Source organism: Brachyhypopomus gauderio, chromosome 6, assembly GCF_052324685.1.
Source record: "Brachyhypopomus gauderio isolate BG-103 chromosome 6, BGAUD_0.2, whole genome shotgun sequence".
NCBI classification, from domain to species: Eukaryota; Metazoa; Chordata; class Actinopteri; order Gymnotiformes; family Hypopomidae; genus Brachyhypopomus; species Brachyhypopomus gauderio.
The window spans coordinates 515,956-538,604 of record NC_135216.1 but is presented as its reverse complement, the minus strand read 5'-3'; the positions used below and the strand labels follow the sequence as shown (position 1 = coordinate 538,604).

General features: G+C 40.3%; 2 protein-coding genes and 1 non-coding gene across 5 annotated transcripts; 2 read left to right on the top strand and 1 right to left on the bottom strand.

Moving 5' to 3' along the window:
* Positions 1-1,236: 1,236 nt before the first annotated feature.
* Positions 1,237-14,740, top strand: LOC143516425 (uncharacterized). 3 transcript variants are annotated; one of them, XM_077007988.1, is made up of 5 exons: positions 1,237-1,426; positions 4,759-4,988; positions 5,079-5,363; positions 5,445-5,723; positions 5,808-14,740. In XM_077007988.1, the coding sequence occupies exons 2-5, from the start codon at positions 4,803-4,805 to the stop codon at positions 13,932-13,934; spliced, it is 8,877 nt and encodes a 2,958-aa protein (XP_076864103.1). In that variant the 5' UTR covers positions 1,237-1,426; positions 4,759-4,802; the 3' UTR covers positions 13,935-14,740. The 3 variants fall into 3 exon arrangements, with proteins under 3 accessions (XP_076864103.1, XP_076864104.1, XP_076864102.1); XM_077007989.1 differs by having other exon boundaries at positions 4,756-4,988; positions 5,223-5,363; XM_077007987.1 differs by having other exon boundaries at positions 4,756-4,988.
* A 111-nt stretch (positions 14,741-14,851) lies between these two features.
* On the bottom strand, positions 14,852-20,330 carry psmd4a (proteasome 26S subunit ubiquitin receptor, non-ATPase 4a). The gene is made up of 10 exons (XM_077007990.1): positions 20,222-20,330; positions 19,250-19,390; positions 18,997-19,111; positions 18,820-18,906; positions 18,610-18,678; positions 18,113-18,328; positions 16,444-16,552; positions 15,739-15,870; positions 15,444-15,499; positions 14,852-15,342 (listed from the first exon to the last, which is right to left on the bottom strand). Exons 1-10 carry the CDS (start codon positions 20,245-20,247, stop codon positions 15,172-15,174), a joined length of 1,122 nt encoding a protein of 373 aa, XP_076864105.1. The 5' UTR covers positions 20,248-20,330; the 3' UTR covers positions 14,852-15,171.
* Positions 20,331-20,755: 425 nt separating this feature from the next.
* trnar-ucu (transfer RNA arginine (anticodon UCU)) lies at positions 20,756-20,847 on the top strand. Its single transcript is given in 2 exon segments — positions 20,756-20,792; positions 20,812-20,847. It is a non-coding gene; the product is annotated as a tRNA-Arg (tRNA).
* The last annotated feature ends 1,802 nt before the right edge of the window (positions 20,848-22,649 follow it).

Sequence of the window (22,649 nt, the reverse complement as noted above, 5' to 3'; positions counted from 1 at the left end):
AAAATCATAGCTAGGAATGCATTTCATCACATCAGCTAATTTTCTGTCACACATTCTGAAGTAGATATACACACAAGCATACACACACAAACATATACACACAAACATATACACACAAACATTTACACACAAACATACACACACAAACATTTACACACAAACATACACACACAAACATATACACACAAACATATACACACAAACATACACACACAAACATTTACACACATTTACACACAAACATATACACACATTTTTAGTAATGTGAAACATGCACAGCAGTTTGACCTGATGTGACTGCAGTGTCAGTCATTTTTTATATATAAATATTAACATTAATTAACATAATATATAAATTAAATATAAATAAACAGGTGGGCATATATATATATATATATATATATATATATATATATATATATATATATATATATATATATATATATATATATATTATATATATATATTTACATACATACATACACACACACTGCATACACTGCTCAAAAAAATAAAGGGAACACTTAAACAACACAATGTAACTCCAAGTCATCCACACTTCGTGTTCAGATAGGAAGCAACACTGATTGTGAATCAATTTCAACTGCTCTTGTGCAAATGGAACAGACAACAGGTAGAAATGAGAGATTTTCAACTGATTTCAAAGATTTTTATTAATTGAGATCTAGAATGTGTTATTTTAGTGTTCCCTTTATTTTTTTTAGCAGTATATATATACATATATATAGGCATCAAAACTATGAATTAATACATGTGGAGTTATATACTTAACAAAAAAAGGTGAAATAACTGAAAACATGCTTTCTATTCTAGTTTCTTCAAAACAGCCACCCTTTGATCTCAGGGGATTTATTATATATATATATATATATATGTGTCAGAATCAGAATCAGAAATACTTTATTAATCCCCTGGGGGAAATTGCAATTGTTAAATTGCAATTACAATTGTCATATATATATAATTATATAATCTCATATATATATATATATATATATATATATATATATATATATATATATATATATATATATATATATATATATATAATCTCATATATATATATATATATATATATATATATATATATATATATATATATATATATATATATATATATATATATATATATATGAGATTATATATGACACCCGCTAGGGTTGTGGATGACCTAAAGTAAACCCCATTTGTAACTCAGGCTGTATCGTAGCTTCCGGTCTTTGCGGATGTTGTGTTTGGATACAACAGCCGTGGAAAATACAGCGCCACGGGGTAATACATGTTTATATCACGCAATATAAGACAGGAGCCCATATCGCGTCGGAGAGCTCGTTAACAAGTTGCATTTTGGACATCGATGAAATGATCCCTCGTAAACCAAGAAGTGACCAGGCCAGCTGCAGCGGTGAGTGTGCGGGGTGAGGGACACGGTGGGCAGTGTGGACCTGACCCTGCTAGCGTCTACTCGGACAAACTTCGTTGTTTTCATTTTAACGAGGTCGTTCAAAACATGTTGAGCCGAAATGGCGAACCAGACCACAGCGGGCCTGCTCTCCACCATCCGTGTGGTTTAGTACAATATGTCCTTCACGTTGTGTGGACAAGGTAGAATGCTCTTTGAGAATAAGAAAAGTGGCTAGCTGTGAGCTACCCTAACCCCTAACTCTAGCCGTGAGCTACCCTAACCCCTAACCCTAGCTGTGAGTTACCCTAGCCCTAGCCATGAGCTACCCTAGCCCTAGCCATGAGCTCCCCTAACCCCTAGCCGTGAGCTCCCCTAACCCCTAGCCGTGAGCTACCCTAACTCCTAACCCTAGCCATGAGCTACCAAGCCGTGAGCTACCCTAACCCTAGCCGTGAGCTACCCTAACCGTGAGCTACCCTAACCCTTAACCGTGAGCTACCCCAACCCTAGCCGTGAGCTACCCCAACCCTAGCCGTGAGCTACCCCAACCCCTAGCCGTGAGCTACCCCAACCCCTAGCCGTGAGCTACCCCAACCCCTAGCCGTGAGCTACCCCAACCCCTAGCCGTGAGCTACCCCAACCCTTAGCCGTGAGCTACCCTAACCCTAGCCGTGAGCTACCCTAACCCTAGCCGTGAGCTACCCTAACCCTAGCCGTGAGCTACCCTAACCCTAGCCTTGAGCTACCCTAACCCTAGCCTTGAGCTACCCTAACCCTAGCCGTGAGCTACCCTAACCCTAGCCTTGAGCTAGCCTAACCCCTAACCCTAGCCGTGAGCTAGCCTAACCCCTAACCCTAGCTGTGAGCTACCCTAACCCCTAACCCTAGCCGTGAGCTACCCTAACCCTGAGCTACCCTAACCCTAGCCTTGAGCTACCCTAACCCCAACCCTTAGCCGTGAGCTACCCTAACCCCTAACCCTAGCCGTGAGCTACCCTAACCCTAGCCGTGAGCTACCCTAACCCTAGCCTTGAGCTACCCTAACCCTAGCCATGAGCTACCCTAACCCTAGCCGTGAGCTACCCTAACCCTAGCCTTGAGCTAGCCTAACCCCTAACCCTAGCCTTGAGCTAGCCTAACCCCTAACCCTAGCCGTGAGCTACCCTAACCCCTAACCCTAGCCGTGAGCTACCCTAACCCTAGCCGTGAGCTACCCTAACCCTAGCCTTGAGCTACCCTAACCCTAGCCGTGAGCTAGCCTAACCCCTAACCCTAGCCGTGAGCTACCCTAACCCCTAACCCTAGCCGTGAGCTACCCTAACCCTAGCTGTGAGCTACCCTAACCCCTAACCCTAGCTGTGAGCTACCCTAACCCCTAACCCTAGCTGTGAGCTACCCTAACCCCTAACCCTAGCCGTGAGCTACCATAACCATGTTCGCTGAGGTAACTTTGGTATGTGGCCAATAGTTTGCTGGCGTGTGAAAGAAAAGTAGCTGTTGCCAATACAGTTGACTGGTAGTTAATATGTTACACTATCCGTAAACACCTAGTTCTTGGGGAAAAAAATCCTCACTTTATCTCAGATATCTAGTTAGCTCGTTTTTATGGCACTTTTTAATCTAGCTAGATCATTCGTATAAGCTAAGCTAGTGGTTTAAGCTAGCTACAGGTTTCACGGTATTGAACGTGGAGTAGATTTAGCTCGGTACCCCGTTGTGGCTATTTGAATATTTTTTTACTGTTCGGTTAAAGCATTTTTAGCAAGTTACCTAGCTAGCGAATTAAATAAGGCGTTGTGATTTTAATATCTGCTGTCTATCTTGTTTGAACATTTAACTATCTCACAGTCTTAGACTGTGTAAATGAATACCGATACCAGTCTTCGTTGCACGAGTAGCTGCTGTGGCGCTGGTTTAAATGCAGCGAGTTTCAGCCCAACTGCAGCAGGAGCGGCTGGTGTGCATGGAGAGTCTGTAATGGTCCAGGACATTTCTTATATAAATTCACCCAAAGGGTGTCAAATTCGGGTCTTGGACAGGCTAGGCGCTGCAGAGGTTAGTTGCCAACCTGCCTATCTTACTTCATCCCTTAAAAGACTGAGTTTGATCTTGTGTTGGCTAAATCAGGAGTCAGCAGTGGCCTCTTCAAGACTGCCCTGCGACACCCTTGATTCACCATGATGTCCAGCTTTGAGATTCACACAGTCAATACTATCTGTCACTTGGTCAGTGAGGTCTGGCATTAGTTTCACATGTGAAAACATGTAACATGGAATATTAGAAATAACTCGTATTAGATACCAATTCATAATTAAAAAATGAAGTTTTTTCCTGATTGTGGTTCCTTGCAGTTAGGTCAGTGATGAACTACACCCAGGAGACCACCTTCAGTACTAGCCAGTAGATAGGCTACCTTTACTCCTAAAGTGCTCTATTTATTTAATTTTACAGCGCTTTTACATTTAAAACCAACACAACAGATGGCAAGTCTAGTCAACATTTAATCTATAGTAGTTTATATGCAAATAAATGTTAGGTTAGGTAAATGTTAAAGATAATCTACATGCTAAATGTAGGTGCTATCAAATAAGGCACTGAAGGGACATGTATTTTAAAAATTACCAAAATTGCAAGTGTAATCATCTTTCACTTGGGAATGTTTGCCCTTTTTGACAGCTTTCTTTTTCATTAGTTCAGTGATCCTGATTGTGTGTACTATGGCTACTTTTGATTTGTGTGTGAAACATTAATATATTTGAATCTAGGGGGTTACATTAATCTGCACTCATTCTTCTTAGTAATGGCAAATCTCAGCACAAAAATTGTTTTTGTGGTCTTGGACTTTTTTACCCTTTTGTGCTTTCAGCAAGTACAAGGCCCAACCATTTCTTCTTTAATATAACCCAACATCAACATCACTTTATAAGGATATATGGAGTTGCCTCTCCCTCTAGTGGCAAATGTGTGTATGAATAAAGCTGCTGGTCATTTAATGACAGAATGATTACCTCATCAGGTTTATTGAAAAAGATGTCAGTTTCCACTCTTCTGTGGTATTGTGGCAGTTATGAGTGCGTTATGAGTCAGTTCTTATAAATGAACTTGTGCTCTACACTATTTGTTTCTCTGCTGACACTTTGTAAATTACTTGGAGTTAATTTATACAGTGATTTGTGTATTAGCAATCAAAATACAACGTATGTGTATTCATTAGTAAAATTAATAAGTAAAGCTTAATGAAGATTTTACATCTGCGGTCTCTTGTGTGTTTCAGTGTGTAGGTTTGCATCTTGTGCAGTTTTAACATATTTTTTCTTTTTTTTTATCAGCAGATGGAAATTAAAAGTTAAGGCCTACTATCCAGATTCATAAAAGTATGGATGGCAAGTTCCCTCCATGGAATACCCAGGGCAGACATGGTGAAGAAACAGCCTATAATGTGTCACACGAATGCCAAGGATTGGATAATACTTCATCCCATTATGGAGAAGTAACAGCAGATGGGGACTATGGGGAAAGCCTATTTCTCCATACCATGTGGCCACAAAGACCTCCAGACAAGGTATATGAATTATTTAATTTATGGAAAACATAGAGCCTGAGGCAGAATAGAATCTTTCTTGTAAAACTAAGTATTGTTTGTTGTGTCTAGGAGACTGAATTGATGAGAGGCGTCCTGTCTGTAGAACCTTCCTACACACACAGTGCTTCCAAGACTCTTTCTCCTGATTGCCAGGGAATTCCTTCTGGAACAGCAGCTGATTCCGGGAAATATTTGTATTTCCCAATTAATCAGTGTCCCGTTAGGTTCAACAGTGGAGATGTGACGGAGAGTTATGGAGAAACTACAGCAGCAGAGACAAGAGAGGAATATAGCTTCATCAACAACAATGTACCTGCTGGAATCAGTGATGTACATGCATCAGCTCATGAAGAGGTAAATCATTATTATAGATTATTCCTAATTGAAAAGTAGCTTTCTTTAAATGCCAGAATGTGCTGTTTTTTTATTTCACAGAAACAGGATCTGGAAAGAGGCGACTCGTCTAACTGGACATCTGTAATCAAAGAAGCTTTAGAAATGAGCAATGGTATGGAATTGGAACAAGATCTATCAGTGGACATGTGTAGAACTGCAGTAGTTTATGAGGAACCTGAGACAAGAGTACTGGACCCAGTGAAGCAGCACTTTCGTCCTGTAGATTACTTGTCCACTGTGCAAGAGAGAGAGAGGATAAAAGAAGACAAAGACGGCACAAATATGTTGTCTATTGAGTCCAAACACATCCATCAAACGGTAGGTTTTGTCTTGCTAAACATTTTTAAAAATACAAATAAATACTTGATTCTGTTATAACAAATTATTCATTTTCACTTGCAGCAAATCATCCAGGAGCTGTACTCTTCCACCGATGAAGAGTCTGTGAGCTACAAGATTCATAGAGGGACTGAATGTAGCACACTGGGATCCCATAATGCCACTGAGGTTTGCTCTCTTGAACAGCACGCAGACACAGAGCAGACATTCGTTTCTGATCTTTCTAAGAAACCATGTGTGTCAGATGAGTTAGGTCTGATGAAATTTAACATGGATGAGCAGACTAAAAATCTACAAGAACTTGCATCCAAGGTTCCTTCACTCCAATCAGATAGCGGGAATGAAGATGGCACTTTTCCGTCAGCTGCTATACTACTGGGACTGACTCCTGAACATGACTCTTACAACACAGGACAGGCTCAGGCTTGCAATGATGTTTGCCTTGGAAAGTGTGTAGACAGCCAAACTAAGTTCACTGAAGAGTATTTCTCTAAAAATGACAATGCTACAGGACCTACAAGTTTTAACATACCTGGTAATAAATTAAATGTTCAAGTTACCCAAATAAAAAAACTTGAATGTGATGACCAGAACCTAAGGCATAATGTTGATCAAATTGGTCAACTTGGAAATACTTGGTCAAAAACTAATATAAATCTCAACAAGACAGAATTGCAAAATGAGAAGCCAGCTGTGTCTGTCAGTGGATTGACACTAGTGGAAGAAAACTGGTGCTCAAACGAAACTGATGAAATGGGCATAAGCAAAGACCAACACTGTCCATCACAAAGTAATGTTCAAACTGAGAAAGCAAATGCACTTCAAACATGTGTCATCAACAGTAATTCGGCTGAACCAAGTCGTGCATGTTCATCTACCTCTGTCAGTAAACTTGAGGACCTTGTACACAACCTATACAAGATGATTCCTCCTACCTCCACACTCGCATCTACAGAGCACCATCAAACTCGAAGAAACAGTACAAATGACATTGCAATTGAGAATGAAGCATCTAATCTGCCTCTTGGACAAGAGATATGCCCAAATAACCCGTCAAATGCTGAATGCATACTAGCACAAGAAGCAGCATCTTCCACCGACACCCTCTCAGCTGATCGACGATTTCAGTTGGTGGCAAAAAAAAATAAGGCAGTCAAAAAGAAAGCTGGTTTATATGGTTACAGTAAAAAAACAGATATCCGCTTTAGTCCACAGCAGCTTCACAACATGGAACATCAGGAGGCTTCTGTGCCCTCTCTCTTAACAGCGGATTTGAACCACTCTGATGAAGCATCACCCACACAGGAAGCTGGGAATACTGCAGCGTTATCTTTAAGCACACTAAATAAACATGACTGTGACACAAGAAAAAATACAAGACATTCAGAACAAATATCCAAGACGCGTAGATCTACAAGAAAAACAGTGGTCCCAGTGATCTCAGTGGTCCCAGGCAACATACTAGAACTTGTGGAACCATGTGCTTATCCAGTTCCAGTTGTCTCTGAAAACGTCCTTTTGAGTCAAAACCCACAAAATGCTCAGAAAAGGCAGAAATTGCCAAGAAAAAGAAAAATGTTGGGGAGTGAGACCTTAAGTGAACACGGCCAAAAAATAGATGAACAGACTTCTGTCTCTCAGGCAATGAACTGTGACGGCACTGAAATGCAGGTCACCCATAAAAGTAGCAGTAATCTCCATTCTAATGGAAACCTCAAGATCTTGCCAATAAAAAAGCAAGATGAGACTGAATATAAGAGAGTCATTACTGATGTTCCGCAGGCCACAAAGAGAAAGCAAATGAAACCAAAGAAAATGAAAATACCGCCAGAGGAAAACAATAAAATCCTGGAAACTTCTTGCAGTTCTTCAATTGGAAGTTGTGAGTCACCAAACAAAAAAATACACCTTCAAGATGAGACATTGTTTAGCTCATCTAAGAAGATGGAGGTCCTGAATGTAAACCAGAGTGATTCTGTGGCTTTTTTAAAAGAAGAATTGATTAATACAGAGGAAAATAAAGAAATTCAGAGTGAGATCAATAGTGAAATTCTTCTAGATAATGCTGTTCCTGTTGGTGAGGATAAGAAAATCTTACAGACTAAGAAGCAACGAAACAAGAGGGCACTGAAAATTGATGATTTAACTACCTTTAATCAGAGTCATTCTCCATGTGAAGATTCATCATTGCATATGGACAGTACTTCAGTAATGGAGAGTAATAGAAGCACCATCACTAAAAAGACACAAAAAAGAACAAAATGTGCCAAAAAAAGTAACAAGAAAGCTATGATCGCTTCAGCAGTTGATGCCCACACTGTTGGTGCTTCCCAGATCCTTTTGCAATCTTCAGCTGTCCTTCCAGTCATTCAAACTGGGACCATCAATATAGTCACTTCAAAGGTCATACCAAAGAAGCCAAGAAAAAACAGAGTTTCTGAAATCAAGAATGAGAGTGCACGGACACCCACAACCACTCCAGCTGTGCCCCAGCATTCTTCCATTCTTCCATTTGTCTTGGAGACTTTGCAAAGTAGAATAACTTCTAAAGCAGAAAGTTCAGTAAAAGCAAAAAGACAATCAAAAAAATCCCGTAAAAAGGAATCCTGTTCCCTTTCTGAGACCACTTCTTTAAGTGTGAGCACAGAGAACACAAAGACATCTAAGAAAAGTAAAAGAGCAAAACAGCAAAGTGAAACTGCTAAATTGTCTGCATCACACCTTTCTTCACTGGAGCAAAGTAACCCAGCTTCTTGTACCGAGAGCCAGAGATCCATGAAGTGTATCAAATCACCATCTAACAAAAATGTTAAATGTGTCAAGCCCCAGAGTAATGTTGCAATTCCACAGGAAACCATGGATTCAGAGGATGCCATTACATGTGGTGTTTTGAGCACTTCGAAAGGGAATGGCCAGAAAGCACAAGATCATAGTGACAGTCAAACAGATTGCAAACATAACGTGGCTGAGAGATTGGACAACACACCAGATTTGCAACTTGATTTCTGTATTATGAAAACTTCTGAAGAAGTTCTGAAATGTGATTCGAATAAAAATGTAGTAAAAAAGAAACCAAAAAAATCACAGAAAAACACAAAAAACCTTGGATCAGTCGACCCATATTTGTTTACAGAAACTGTGTCTCCAGTGAAATTGGAACATGTAGTTCGGCCTATGCCTGAGATTAAAATTGAACCAGAGAATCTGTGCGTCACAACCAAGGAAGTCAAAAACAATTTAAAGAAGCCAAAACAACAAGACTCTGGCCCCAAGAAGAACCCTTTTATTTGGAATACTGGTACCAAAGATATGAACCTAGACAGTGATTGTGGCTCTCAATCGCAAGTATCAGATTCCCTTAACAAAGAAGTTGTTTCAGTTAAAGTAACTCCCCCTAAGGAGCATTCCAGTGATGAATGTGGTGATCTGAAAAGAATTAAAAATTCTCCTCAAATAAAAAGAAGAGTTGGCCGTCCTTTCAAAAAGAAGACACTAATTAAAATGGCTAAACTATTGGCAGCAATTCACGAGTCTTCAGAAAACCTAACAGCCCAAGATCTAGAGAAAGTCCCTCAAAATAATGTTTCTAAAAACATAATAAAGATGGAAGAAATACAGACAGATTTGCCCATGAACACCTCTAGAAAATCCAGTTCACAGAAAAGTAGCTCCCATTTGTCTACAACTGGCAGCTGTTCTACTAATGTGTCTTTGGCTCTCTGTGAGGGTCCTGCTAATCTTGAGGAAACAGCCCCCTCACTTTCGTTGTCTACCGCTAGTCTTATTAGTGGTTCTGAGAAAAAATCAGTAGGTCGTGGTCGTGGAAGACCTCCTAAGAAGCAGAGAAAATCTACAATATTAAGAGCACAAATAACTCAATCTGCACAAGCACTTGCTATAGATGAAGCTGAAAAAAGAGAGTATGTTCCATCAGAGCAACCATCAAAGACAAAAAATAAATCAAGAAAATCCTCTATAACAATGAAACGTGATCCAAAGTCCAAGAAAAATATATCCATATCTCCTGTGGATTGTGCTGTACCACCCTGTCAAACCACAAATCTTTCTCCAAGTGTTGTCAGTACAGAAGTTAAATCTACAACACCTGAAAGTTTGGTGAAAAAAAAGGTTGGTCGACCCAGAAAAAAAAGAGTGTTGTTAAAAATTGCGGTCAACAGTAGCTTAGAAACACCACTTGTAGAATGGAATGTTTCTAGTCCATCTAATGCAGTAGACCTGCCACTGACCGTTCCCACTCATTCAAGGAGAAAAAGTAAGAAGTCCAAAGATAAGTCATCAAAATTGCAGCTTTCAAATGTAAGGCATTCCAAAAGACTGGCAAAAGTCAAAGGGATTCTGAAACCTGATCTTAGGGCAACAAACATCAAAATGTCATCACATAGTCAAGCAGTGTGCCAAAGGAATATGAAAAAAGCTAAAAAATCTAGTAGGGCGAAAGGTGTCCCAAACAAATGCAACATCCATGAATCTCTTGCCAATCAGAGTAGCTGTGATGTTATTGATGAAAAAGTTAAAAACACAGATAAAGAGAGCATAGGGGTTTCTGGCACACATTTTGGTCATCCACTAAAAATATCAAAGAACCAAGAAGTGCAGCTAGTGACACGTATTCCTTCTTTAACTAGGAAGCGAAAACTCAACAGTGAGATTAGTTCAATTGTAGAGTCACTGAGTAGAAATACAAAAAAGAAGAAGAGATTTGACCAGAAAACAATAAAGCAGCCATCAAATGTAGTTGCTGAGTGTCTAGAGAATCCAGTTTTGAAGACCAGATCCAAAGCCAAGATCACAAAATGTAAACAAAACGAGTTATATAGCAGAGAAACAGTGGATGAACAGGTGCAGCAGAAGATGAGTAAAAGTGACAAATTGTTAGATCTTTGTGAAATCCCACTTGAGACTGAAATGCCTTCAGAAGTTATTTTGAGGGATGATGAAAAGAGTTCAGATTTTTATGCCGACACTAGTCAGACACTACTGAAATCGGAGAAGGAAGGGGTCCACATTGCTCTTTTGACAAACTCTGTTCCAAAGTTAAAAAATAAGAATGTGAAAAGGAGACCACGTAGAAAAAAGACTCGTCATGATAAGAGGAAGAAGGAAAAAGTTCTCAGCATTAAGCCAAATGGTGGTGGTGCCTTTGAACTACCTCAGCAGGCATCTGCTGATAATATAGGATTTCACTCTGGCAAAATTGACGGTGCATGTTGTGACACAAAAATACAGGAGCAGGAGTCAGAAAAGCTTCAAGTAGATGCAAGTGTCAAAATATCTGATCAACATAAACACGAGTTGAGTGTAGAAGCTGTAGGTAATGATGTTACATTGGAAGATACATCTAGAGCAAAGTTTGTTAGTGAAGCTATTTCACATCAACATTCTCGAGTTGAGGCAGTTGATGGATTTACTCAGTATTATGATGAAGACTACATGGCTATTCTGAACGAGGACACGCGTCTTGCAGCCAATAAGATGGAAAAGAAGGGATCACTGTCAAAAGGAATAGCCAAAAAAATGATCACTTGTAAATACTGTGGTCGGATCTTCCATCATATCTCAGCATATACTGTTCATAGACGTATTCATACAGGTGAGAAACCTTATAGATGTAAACACTGTGGGAAGCGCTTCACTCACCTCTCCAAAATCAAATCCCATACAAAAGTTCACGCGCAGCGTACATCTCTCAAATGTCCTTGCTGCACTAAAGAATTCTCTCAAAAATGTGATTTGGTATCACATTTTAAGGTTCACTTACAGGAGTCCACCCATAAACCAGGCAAAAGTATCCAATGCAAACCCAGTGCCCCATCAATCAATAACAAAAGCCTTATTTGCGAGATTTGTGGCAACAGTTTTCCCAACCAAATTAAGTTGAAAATCCATGTGCGTGAGCACAGAAGAGAGAACATCCCGTGTTGTAAAGTTTGTGGAAAGACCTTTCAGAAGGTTTTGCACCTTGTAGCCCATGAGAAAACACACTGGCCTGTTAAACCATATGCCTGCTCCATTTGTGGTAAAGGGTTTAATAGGCTTAAGGCACTGAAAACTCACTCCCAAGGGCACACCGGTGATACCCCTTTCTCCTGTTGTCACTGTGGTCATGCTTTCTCTGACCTTTCTGCTCTGCGAGCACATCAAGCATCCAAATTATGTATCGGCAAGCAACAGTTAAATGGAACCCATAGTGACATTGAGGGCTTTCTGGTCAGTCAGGGAGTGGATGGCCAAGTAAACATGCCAGTTTTCTTCAAATGTCAGATATGTAAGCAGCTCTATCAGAAATGGTGCCAGTACACACTCCACCTTCTAACCCACACATCATCTCCACCATATCTCTGTTTTTCTTGTGGACAGAGTTATGAGAAGGATTCTGAAGTAAGTGTTCATTGTAAGGTGTGCTGTCACTCCAGTGGGGAGGAAGTGGCCTGTGGTGCATCACTTTCTGATGTTTTGCATGGGGAGACCCCAAAATTGATTTACTCTCAGAATAATTCACAAAGTAATTGCAGTTCTTTGCAGACTTTCACAACTAAAAACTATAAAAATGGTTCTCAGTCAAGTGTCATGCAGTCTGAGGAGAATTCTTATATTGATTATAATACTCTGCCAAGGACAGAACAGCGTGCTTCTCAACCTTGTCATGCTATGAAGGATTCTTCTTTGCTTGAAAATGTACCCCTGCCTAATGATGATCAGTTAATAACTGATTCCAGTCCTGCATCACCGTCTGTGATGAGCTGTGCATCCTCTAATAACTCTTTGGAATGCATAGAAATCTCACCAAGTCTCTGGAAATTTGAGTGCCCACGTTGTGGTCAGCGATTTAAGCGATACCGGACTTTACGTGCTCACGTGCAGACACATGCCCCTGGTTTTAAATACGTTTGTGGACACTGTGGCCAATCTTTTGAAAGGTGGAACAGACTTTGGTTGCATCAGCGTATTCATCGTGTGAAAAGCCGTTGCTATTCTTGTTCGCAGTGTAACCTCCAGTTTATGTTCTTCAGTTCATACAAAGACCACATGATGACCCATGCAGGAGAAAGACCTTTTGCTTGTCCCCTCTGCCCCCAAACCTTTTTTCATGAAGAGGGTCTTCATGCTCACCAGTGTGCATTTCATCAGCTGTCAAAGAGCTTACAGTGTGATGTTTGTGCAAAAAGCTTCAGTAGTTTGAGAAACTTGGTTAAGCACAGCCTCCTTCACAATGGTACAATTTCTCACCAGTGTCTCAAATGCAATATCTCCTTTACAAATAACAAAATCCTACAGGAACATTTGAAGATGCACAATACGCATCTTGGTCTCCCTCTCCCTGAAATTCCATCAGAGCCCTTGACATTTCCATACAGTTGTAAAAGATGTAAGGCCTGCTTCTCAACTGGGGCTCTTCTCTATGCCCATCAGATATGTCATTCCTCAGGTTCAAAGAGTCAAGTTCGTTCTACCTATACAGATGAATCTACCTCATTATTAGGCGGGAGCCCTCATCCTTGCACAGGATCCATAACTCCTCCTCCAAGCAGGTCGCTGATATCAACTCTGAACCTTGATGCCATTCCAAATGATGAGAGCCTTTACACTTACCCACATCCTGATAAGCTCTATGTGACACCTAGTCTTTCAAGTATACGTCTCCAGGTCATTAATTTGGAATCTGAGGATGAAGAACTCCAACAAATGTCAAGCAGTGGGCCTGTTTCTCCAAACGTTGTGGTGAGAAGTGGTCTTCCAGAACAAAGAATATGGGACAGTACTCAACTCTGTACAGAAACTGACACAACTGACCTACCTCAGGCTTCAGAAAGCCCAGAACCTTCTCATATTCAGTCTCCACATGTTGAACGTATACCACCAGTCCACACGGAAACAATGACCACTAACAGCCAGGATAATGCTATTCCTAATGATCTTATTTGGACAGATAGGTTTGTGCAAATGAGTGTGTTTTTGGAGGGACCAACAACCAGTGTAAATACGGATGGAAATGGAGACCAAGAAGAAAACTTTAAATGTTCGGACTGCTTTGAACAATTAAACAGTCTTGAAGAATTACATGAACACTACTTCCTGCATGCATTAGGTAATAAATGCGTTCACATAAATGGAACAATTACTCTGACAAAGGACAATGGAGATACAGTTATGCCTATTTCATTAGGATAAGCAACCTTGGCAGACACTACTGTTTCAAAACAGATCAAACATTTTCATGTTTTTATGAAAGGTGCAGTATTATGAATGTTGAAATGATTGTGACATGTTAAATGTGAAATAAGTATTCCAAACAGCATCTGTCAAGTCTGATCATGTCATATGTTGGGTAAATAAGGTTTCTTTTCTAGTTGTGGAATTCTTTAAATGTTGTCAGATGTCACTAAAGACCTTTTATTGTGATACTGAAAATGTTTGTTATCCACCATCTTAAAAATGTCCAGATTACTGGAATTGTCATTCATTGACATCTAATACCAGAATGTATTGTAAAGAAAACGAGGAAAGCGTACAGTTGAATGATCTGAACTTGTGCCTTCAGCCCTTCACCCAGCCCGATCGTAGTCGGTACTGAAGTGGTACACATTAGGAACTAGTCTACATGATGTGTATACATTTGAACCGTTATACCAGGATACATGGATATGTAAATATTGTTACAAACCTGCACTGGAACTCTTGGTAGGAGAATGTTGCTTTGTATTAGATTAGGTTCCCCACCTTACTTTCTCTTAAAATGCTTATTATGGTTAAATACTGTATCAGTAACAATGTAACCATGGCCATTTATAGAGAGAAACAGTAGGAAATGGTTGCACCGGAGGTAAAATGGACACTAACTGCTATAGTTTGTGTTTGTATGTAATGTACATGGAGTTCTGACACTCTGACATCTTCCTTTGAAAATGCTTTATTTTCAAATCTTTTTTACATTTTCTTTTAAAAGATCTTAAATAAAACCTAGTAAGCTACTCTTACCAACTTGTCATTTCAATGTGCAGTGAGAGACTGCTTTTTATTCACTATTCTGTCTGAACCAATACTTATATTTATTAGATAGTGGCTTTGCCAAAATAAGTGAATCAGTATTGTATTTTAACCAAATCTTTAATGGAAATAGAAAAGAAAAAAACAGCTGCGAACATTGAGCAAGCAACCACTACAGGGAAAGAATGAGAGAAAGCTGTGTACATTTGAGGTATAGACTGCCAATATCTGCCAAAGTTAAATTGTATGCATCCAGAGTCAACAATGTTTAGGGCATCCTTTACTTGTAATGCCCACCACTAATCTTTTCTGGGACATTTATAGGAAAGTCTCACTGCCCATTCGTTTTGTTGGGCTTTTTTCTTTTTTGTCAAACGTCTTGTCTATCAATACCAGAGGGTTACATCATTTTCTAGGGAGATTATTTCTTCTTGTCCTCGTCTTTTTTGCCATCTGGTTTGTTCCCACTCTGGGACGCCAAGGAACCCATGGCATTACGAATAGCCTCGTTGTTGGGGTCCACACCAGGCAGATTCTCCAACACACTTTGGAGAAACTCTGGATCTTGCATTACATCATAGTCATCCTCTTCCTGTTGACAGTGTGAAGACGAAAGGAAGATATTTAGATGACAGGAACAAGATATTCATGAGTACAATAAATCAAATCATCTCTCTGGGAGGTGAACTGCACCTTAGCAGATTCTGTTGTGTCCATTGGTGCCCCTGTATCCATCGATTCACCAAATTCTGGAAAAGGAAAAACATACAAAAACACGTATGGATAGACTCCAGGCTGCCCCCAATGACTTCCAGTGTTGAACTGTGTATATTTACTCCAACTGATTTATTTGGAAAAATGGAACAAGGGGTTTCCAAATAAACAGACATGTTAAAATGGAACCCTAACCTCTGTTAAAGGTCGATTTCCAGTGATGGGCACCAACAATACTGAGATTGAGCCAGAGAAAACGACCAGTCACACTCACCTCCCCCAGCCAGGGACATCTGCATGGCATAGGCTATCTGCTCCTCCTCGGTCATGCTGCTGAAGTCTGGGAGTGATGGTACACCGGTCTCAGGCTGAGACACGGACATCTTCAGGAGAGCCTCCTCTGACTCTAAGATGGACACAAATGCGTTCATCTTGATTACAGATTGAAGGAAAGGTCCAGAGGAACAGAGCATTGCTTCACTTCAGCATTTAGCTGTCAGTGGAGTTTAATATCAGACATGTAACCAAAGTAGTACTGGTACTGCATTTCACTCAATTTCAAAGAGCATGTCCAAATCTTCAAATACTTGCCTTAAACAATATCCAGTTCATAAGTAATGGCACAGACTTAGTCAAGGACACATTACGACTGTAATCTACGAAACCCGACAACTATAATCTCAGGGGTTCCATCTTGTTCAACTAGAATTGCCTTTCCATAGCACATTATCCAGCATCATTCAGCACCCAAGTGCAACCCAGGTTAAAGTTGGGTGAATTATACTACAGCTACATTTACATCAACTTATGTCAAATGTAAAATTTGAAAACTACTGATTGGACAAGCTCATTCATTCATTTTTTTAAAGCAAATAAAGTAAATGTTACAGCAAATATACATTTCCCATGAACTATTATCTTTTCATTGGGCAGCAGACACCACCAAAATGATACTGGTGTTCTTCCAAAGCATCAGTACCATCAGCAGTAGGGGTGGGGATGCCAGCTTCAGCTGCTGACTGCACAGCGGCCCTGCGAGCCTCCTCTTCCTGCCGCTGCCTCTGCTCCTCCATAGATACACGGAGGGCCTAGTGGAGAGAAGGAAGACAGTTTAAATTAAACGAGGTCCACTTGTGTACCCTTATGCAGCAGCAAATACCTTGAAGACTTTAGGCACCATCAGTGTATTGCACATTAGTTGTAATCTTCGTTGGGTATTGTGCGTTAAATGCTATTGCTATTTTGACGTCGTATTGTAGTACAAGTCGTTTGTTGTACCATCACTTGATCCTTGTATATAGAACATTATGTGGAATATAAAAAACTACATTCAAACCCAGGTAAAAAATATGCTTGTGAAGGCAAGTGAAATTCACAGGATCAGTTAGCAGTCAGTTATTTTATCATTACCTGTATTACTGCTAATGATCTAAATGTGTGTGTGTGTGTGTGTGTGTGTGTGTGTGTGTGTGTGAGGGCTGATATAATATTACACTCGTATGTAACGATTGGGATCAGAGTACAGGAACACTTCTGACATTCTGCTAAAGATGTTTCTTCTGGTTTTGTCCTTGGCTCAAAAGTGCAGAACCACGAAGATCAAAGTGGCAGAACAAGCACTGCTGTAAACTCTCTTTCATCTAAAGCATTTGAACAGAATGCTGCAGCTAGAGTCCTAACTAGAGATAGAAAATTAGATCATATTAGTCCTAACTAGAGATAGAAAATTAGATCATATTAGTCCTACTCTCTCGGCATTACACTGACATCCGGTAAAATATCAAATTGATTAAAAAATTCTTCTGTTGACCTATAAGCTGTTAAATGGTCTTGCTCCACAATATCAGAGTGAACTCATTCCATACTATAACCCATCTCGCCTTCTGCGCTCCCAAAATGCAGGATTTCTCTTAGTTCCAAAAATTTGTGAGACTACAGCTGGAGGCAGAACCTTCTCCTTTAAAGACCCTCAGTTATGGAATAGCCTTCCAGCTCCAATCCAACATTATGACACAGTTCCAATCTTTAAATCTAGACTTAAGACTCACCTATTTAATCAAGCCTTCAGCTAAAATTCTACATGTGAAGTTGTAGAGCTCAGGGCCCCAGTCATTGAGACTTCTGGTAATCTGAGATGTTGATGCTGTCATCCAGCCATGTCATGTGGTCACTCTAGTTGTGAGAATGACTTGGGTGGAAAGCAATGTCTCAGTGAGCCCTGATGACTGGTCACCTCCAGGCCCCTCCCTTTAGTTATGTTGTGTAGATAAGCCTGCCAGAACCAGATGCTAATCACCACCTGCATTGAAGGGACTGTGACTTCTCGGCCTGGAATTACAACAATAACTATAGAACTATATTTGAACTATAAATATGGACTTCTGCTAGCGGGCCGCCCAATGGAGGATGGGTTCCCTTTTGAGTCTTGGTCCTCCCGAGGTTTCTTCCTAATCCCCACCATCATAGGGAGTTTTTCCTCGCCACTGTCACCTCTGGCTTGCTCATTAGGGATCTAGACTCATGACAACATATTCTAAAAAGTGACAACGTATTATAAAAAGCGCTATATAAATAAATTTTCATTTTAAAGGTCAATAGTAGACGAGGGCCCCAAAAACTGCTCCAGATCAAGTCCATAATTATCTTACCAGAGCGAGTTCAGGGTCCGCACTCGGGTCCACTCCGAACTCAAAGTCACTGGCACCGAGCCCCATCATGGTCCCACCCTCTCCGGCCAGTATGGGCGAGGAAAGCAGAGCGTCTGCCAGGCTGGGGCCAGGAGGCACGGTGACCAGGTGAGAGCCGGTACCTTCCTTCCCATTCAGAGTGTTTACAAATGCAGTCAGCTTCTCCGTGTTCACTTCCTACAGAGCCAGAGCAGATGGGAAAGGCAGCGAGACATGGTAAATGAAAGCAAAATCCAGATAGAAAAGTAGAATAGAACAAAACAGCCTGCAAGCTCCAGTCAGCACCACTGGTCCAGACACTACTCTGGTACCTTCAAAGAAAGGACCAGACTTGGAAGCCAGAATTGTCTTCACCTGTCATGACTGATACAAGTTTCTCTAAAGTATGATTTTCTTGTAAAATGTATGTCATCGTGTCATTCCCCCAAACAAAACACTTATTACTATAAAGCAGTTACCTCCTCTCCAAAATTTATCACATCCACATTGACCTTCTCTTTCTTCAACCGTTTTGCAAGTTTCACCAGCTGTTAAAAATAAATTAAAGGAACTGTTGACACACCAACAACTTGCACAACCATTCAGAATTGTTTGATCAACACATTTCATCCATAGCCACAGTTCTGTGAGTAACAAAAGACATTGTGTACATGCATTCACATCCTTACATCTTTCTCATTGTCCTCTACTGGGCTTCCCACAAAAGCGATGATCCTCATCTTGTGGTTCTTACCCTGTCTGTGCTTCAGTGCCAGCTAAACAGCCCCACCCACACACACAACAGTCAATTAATCCAGCACTTTAAACACTATATTCAGTGAAGTAAACAGTACAAGCGCACTCACATGGGCGACCCTAATGCCAGTACAGAAACTGATCTTTCCACGTGGTTGAACAGCGTGCAGTTTGGAGAGTATGCGACCAGTGTCCGGTGTAAGAGTGGTCAGGACCTCACAATTACTGTGCACATATAAAAACATTCATAAATCACTCCAAATCAAATTAACACACAGTATTACAGAGTGCATAACATGACGTATAGTTCCCGAGAGATAAAAGTACTTTTAAAATAAGTTCAATGCTGAAAATACCACCCACTTGGCCATCGTGATGAGCCCCACATTATTTTCTGGGTTGCTGCGTGTTTTTGAGTGACAAACGATATTGACAGCGTCCTGCTGTGCTTGTAGTCTGGTAGGCATGAAATCGCCATTCCTCATGTATTCACTGTTGTCCACACTGCAAAACGTAGAGAAAACGTCAATTATAGTGATGCCTGTGTCTCATCCCTTTGACTGCAAAGACGTTCAAGTGTACTTTGTCAAATGTCAGCTTTATGAACATAAGAGCCCGAGGCCTTAATATTTTCTAACCGACTTCTAATATCATAACAACGACTAAAATGTAATGTAGTGTGATGGTGACAATTCTAACACGGTACGGAGAGCTCGTCTGAGACCCGCGGTGTCCTGCTACACTGGCTGGATCACGTCGGTGTGATGAACCCACAGCTAAAGTGAGCCCGGTAGAACAGCTCACCCAACTAGGGGTTCACCAGGCTCTTAACTCAGCCCAGTCGGGACAGCTGTGTGTACTTGGTTTAAAACACTAAGACCACACACCAGTTTGAGACGCGTCCCTCAGTGAAGCGCGGAGAACATCGCGGTGGTGTGGAGGAGTAGAGACAGTACAGACCAGCACTGACACGGCCAGATAGGCCTCGGGTTAGCTGGTACATCAGTATTAAAGACATTATGGGTGAGCACAAGGCACACGTTTAGTCTGGTGTGTCTATATCACTCCTGACACTCCCGTGTGTTTATATCTGGACACTCCCGTGTGTTTATATCTCGACTCTCTCGGTCGGTCTCTAGTCCAGCACAGCCGGGCGGTCATGACTCAGGATTATCTCGCCGGTCTTTGATCGCTCGGTCGCCCTGATTCTCAAACAACGACTCGCACGTCAAAAAAATAATTAGATTAAACACACATTTCGAAATAATACACATTAACTGTAGGTTAGGTACAGATCAGTAACACCGCGTATAAACGACTTTGTTTATTTCTTACCAGACCATAGTGCTTTCAAGCACCATCTTGGAAACTTTTTGTCGAACAAGAACAGCGCGTCTGATTGGCCGAACCGAGCATGTTGATAACAGCCCAGTTGATTGGCTATAAAAATCCTTGTTCGCTCAACAGGAATGTTAAGCGCACATAGCCAAGTGTTGCCACCAAGTGTTAAGAGACTGCATTACAGTACATTTTAGCAGTGTTCATATCACACTTTAATGCAGTCGGTAACTATTTGGCCATGCTTCTATCTCTAACTGATTTGACTACTGACTAATACATTTCTGATATGCTCAGATTATAAAGAGTGTAGAGCTAAAAATTCAAACGTTATAGTGGTGCAGCATTTAGTTTTTATACTACTGGATCCAGCTCACAGCAGGCTATATGTGTATGCCAATTTTAGCTATTTTGAAAACCATCTCTATTATCTCATTGAACTCTTACACTTTCATAATGTAGTCTATTTGATGCGATCAGCTTTATTACTTTATTCTGTTATCAATGTTTTTATATCTTCATTAAGAAGGTGGCTCTGTGGCGCAATGGATAGCGCATTGGACTTCTAAGTAGCACTTGGTGGAGTGATTCAAAGGTTGTGGGTTCGAGTCCCACCAGAGTCGTGGTTTTGGGGGGCAATCACGGTCTGGTGGTAGGAAATTGGTCTTGTGACCCAGGGTTCCCACGGGTCCTTGAAATCCTTGAAAGTTTGTGAATCTGAAAAAATAAGTTCAAGGCCCTGGAAAGTTTTTGAAAACAGGCATAAAAGACAGTCGTCCTTGAAGGTCCTTGAATATTTTGGGGGGTTTGAAATTTTACATGGATGAAGAGTGCAGTCAAGGAATAATAGGGCACAATTGGTAGGAAGTCAATATTTACAAAAGATTGCTATGAAAATGATTGTCATAATGTTTAAATTTTCTCATCTTTTGTTGAAAAATATGATCTGATATAAGGGCAGTCATGGCCTGGTGGTTAGGGAACTGGTCTTGTGACCGGAGGTTCGTGGGTTCGATCCCCAGACCTGAGGCCATGACTGAGGTGCCCCTGAGCAAGGCCCTTAACCCTCAACTGCTCACTTGTATAAAAAATGAGATAAAAATGTAAGTCGCTCCGGATAAGGGCGTCTGCCAAATGCCGTAAATGTAAATCTGATTTGATAGTTGTTAAGAAAGTCTAGAAAGATTTTAAGGAAGTCTGCAAAGTGATTACTTTAGCATTAATTCAATTAATCAAAAATGTCATTTTATATTCAGAGTTGACTGTTTCGATGCCCATGTTAAAAGTGAATGACTAACTTAGTTGACTTCAAGTGTAATAACAAGATTATCACTGATGCTATGAGACAAAAGATGTAATAGAGATTCTTTCAAGAAATATCCTAATACAAATTATAAAACCACAATGGCTTGTCAAATGGCCCATATCTTCTAAAGTAAAAGAGACTCATTTCAAAATAATAAATAAGATATATCCTGTAGCCATGTTTCTTGAAAGAAGATTTAAACTTTATGTGGATTCATGTACATTTGTAAGTCAGAAGATGAATTCCAGGAGCATTTGTTTTTTGATGTCAACATTCACAAAGTTTTTGCATGGACACTAGAAACTCGATTAATCTCAACTTAACATTCTTTTGATACCATTTTACTTTATGCGGAAAACTTAAGTTCGGATTTATCTGATGCCGTAAATGTAGTCGTACTTTTAGCAAAATACCACATTCACTACAGTAAGTTGAGTGGGTAAAAGCCTTATTTTCTCTATATGAATGAATTAATTAAGAATCATTAAGTAGATTAAAAAACTTGGAAAATGCAAGAATCATCTCACACCAGATTTCTCTAGAAATCTATAGTTCTAATCTCATTATATGGCTTTGCTCCTCTGTTTTATGTATGTACTGTATGTGTATATGCATATGTGTATTATTGTTATTATTATTTTTCTACTGTCAACGTATCATTATTTTGCCAGCACAAGTTCATTTAAAATTATATTGATTTTATAGGGCATATGCTGACTTTTACTTTGCAAAAGTTTGGTCATTCTCCTGTAGAGAAATTTGTTTGTTTGTTCAGCACCGAAAGCTAGTGTTTCCTGTATGTAGTTAACGTATGTGTAGCCGCTTTACGTGAATGTCACCTTCTCACAGGTACACTGCTAAATTGCCAGTCATGTTGAGTGTGAATTAAGTTTTCGTTTAATCAGCGCTTAATGTCATGCACAGAACATTTCAGGATGCATGGCTTGAAATGGCATTCGGTCTTTTGAATTTGCATTGAATTAACATGGTTTTTTGACAACATATTCAGGGGTAACAGTAGGTAAATGCTGCCAGGTGCAGTCCTTGAATTTGAGGAAGTTGGTCCTGGAAAGTCATTGAAAGGTCCTTGAATTTGATGTTAACCAAGGTGTGGGAACC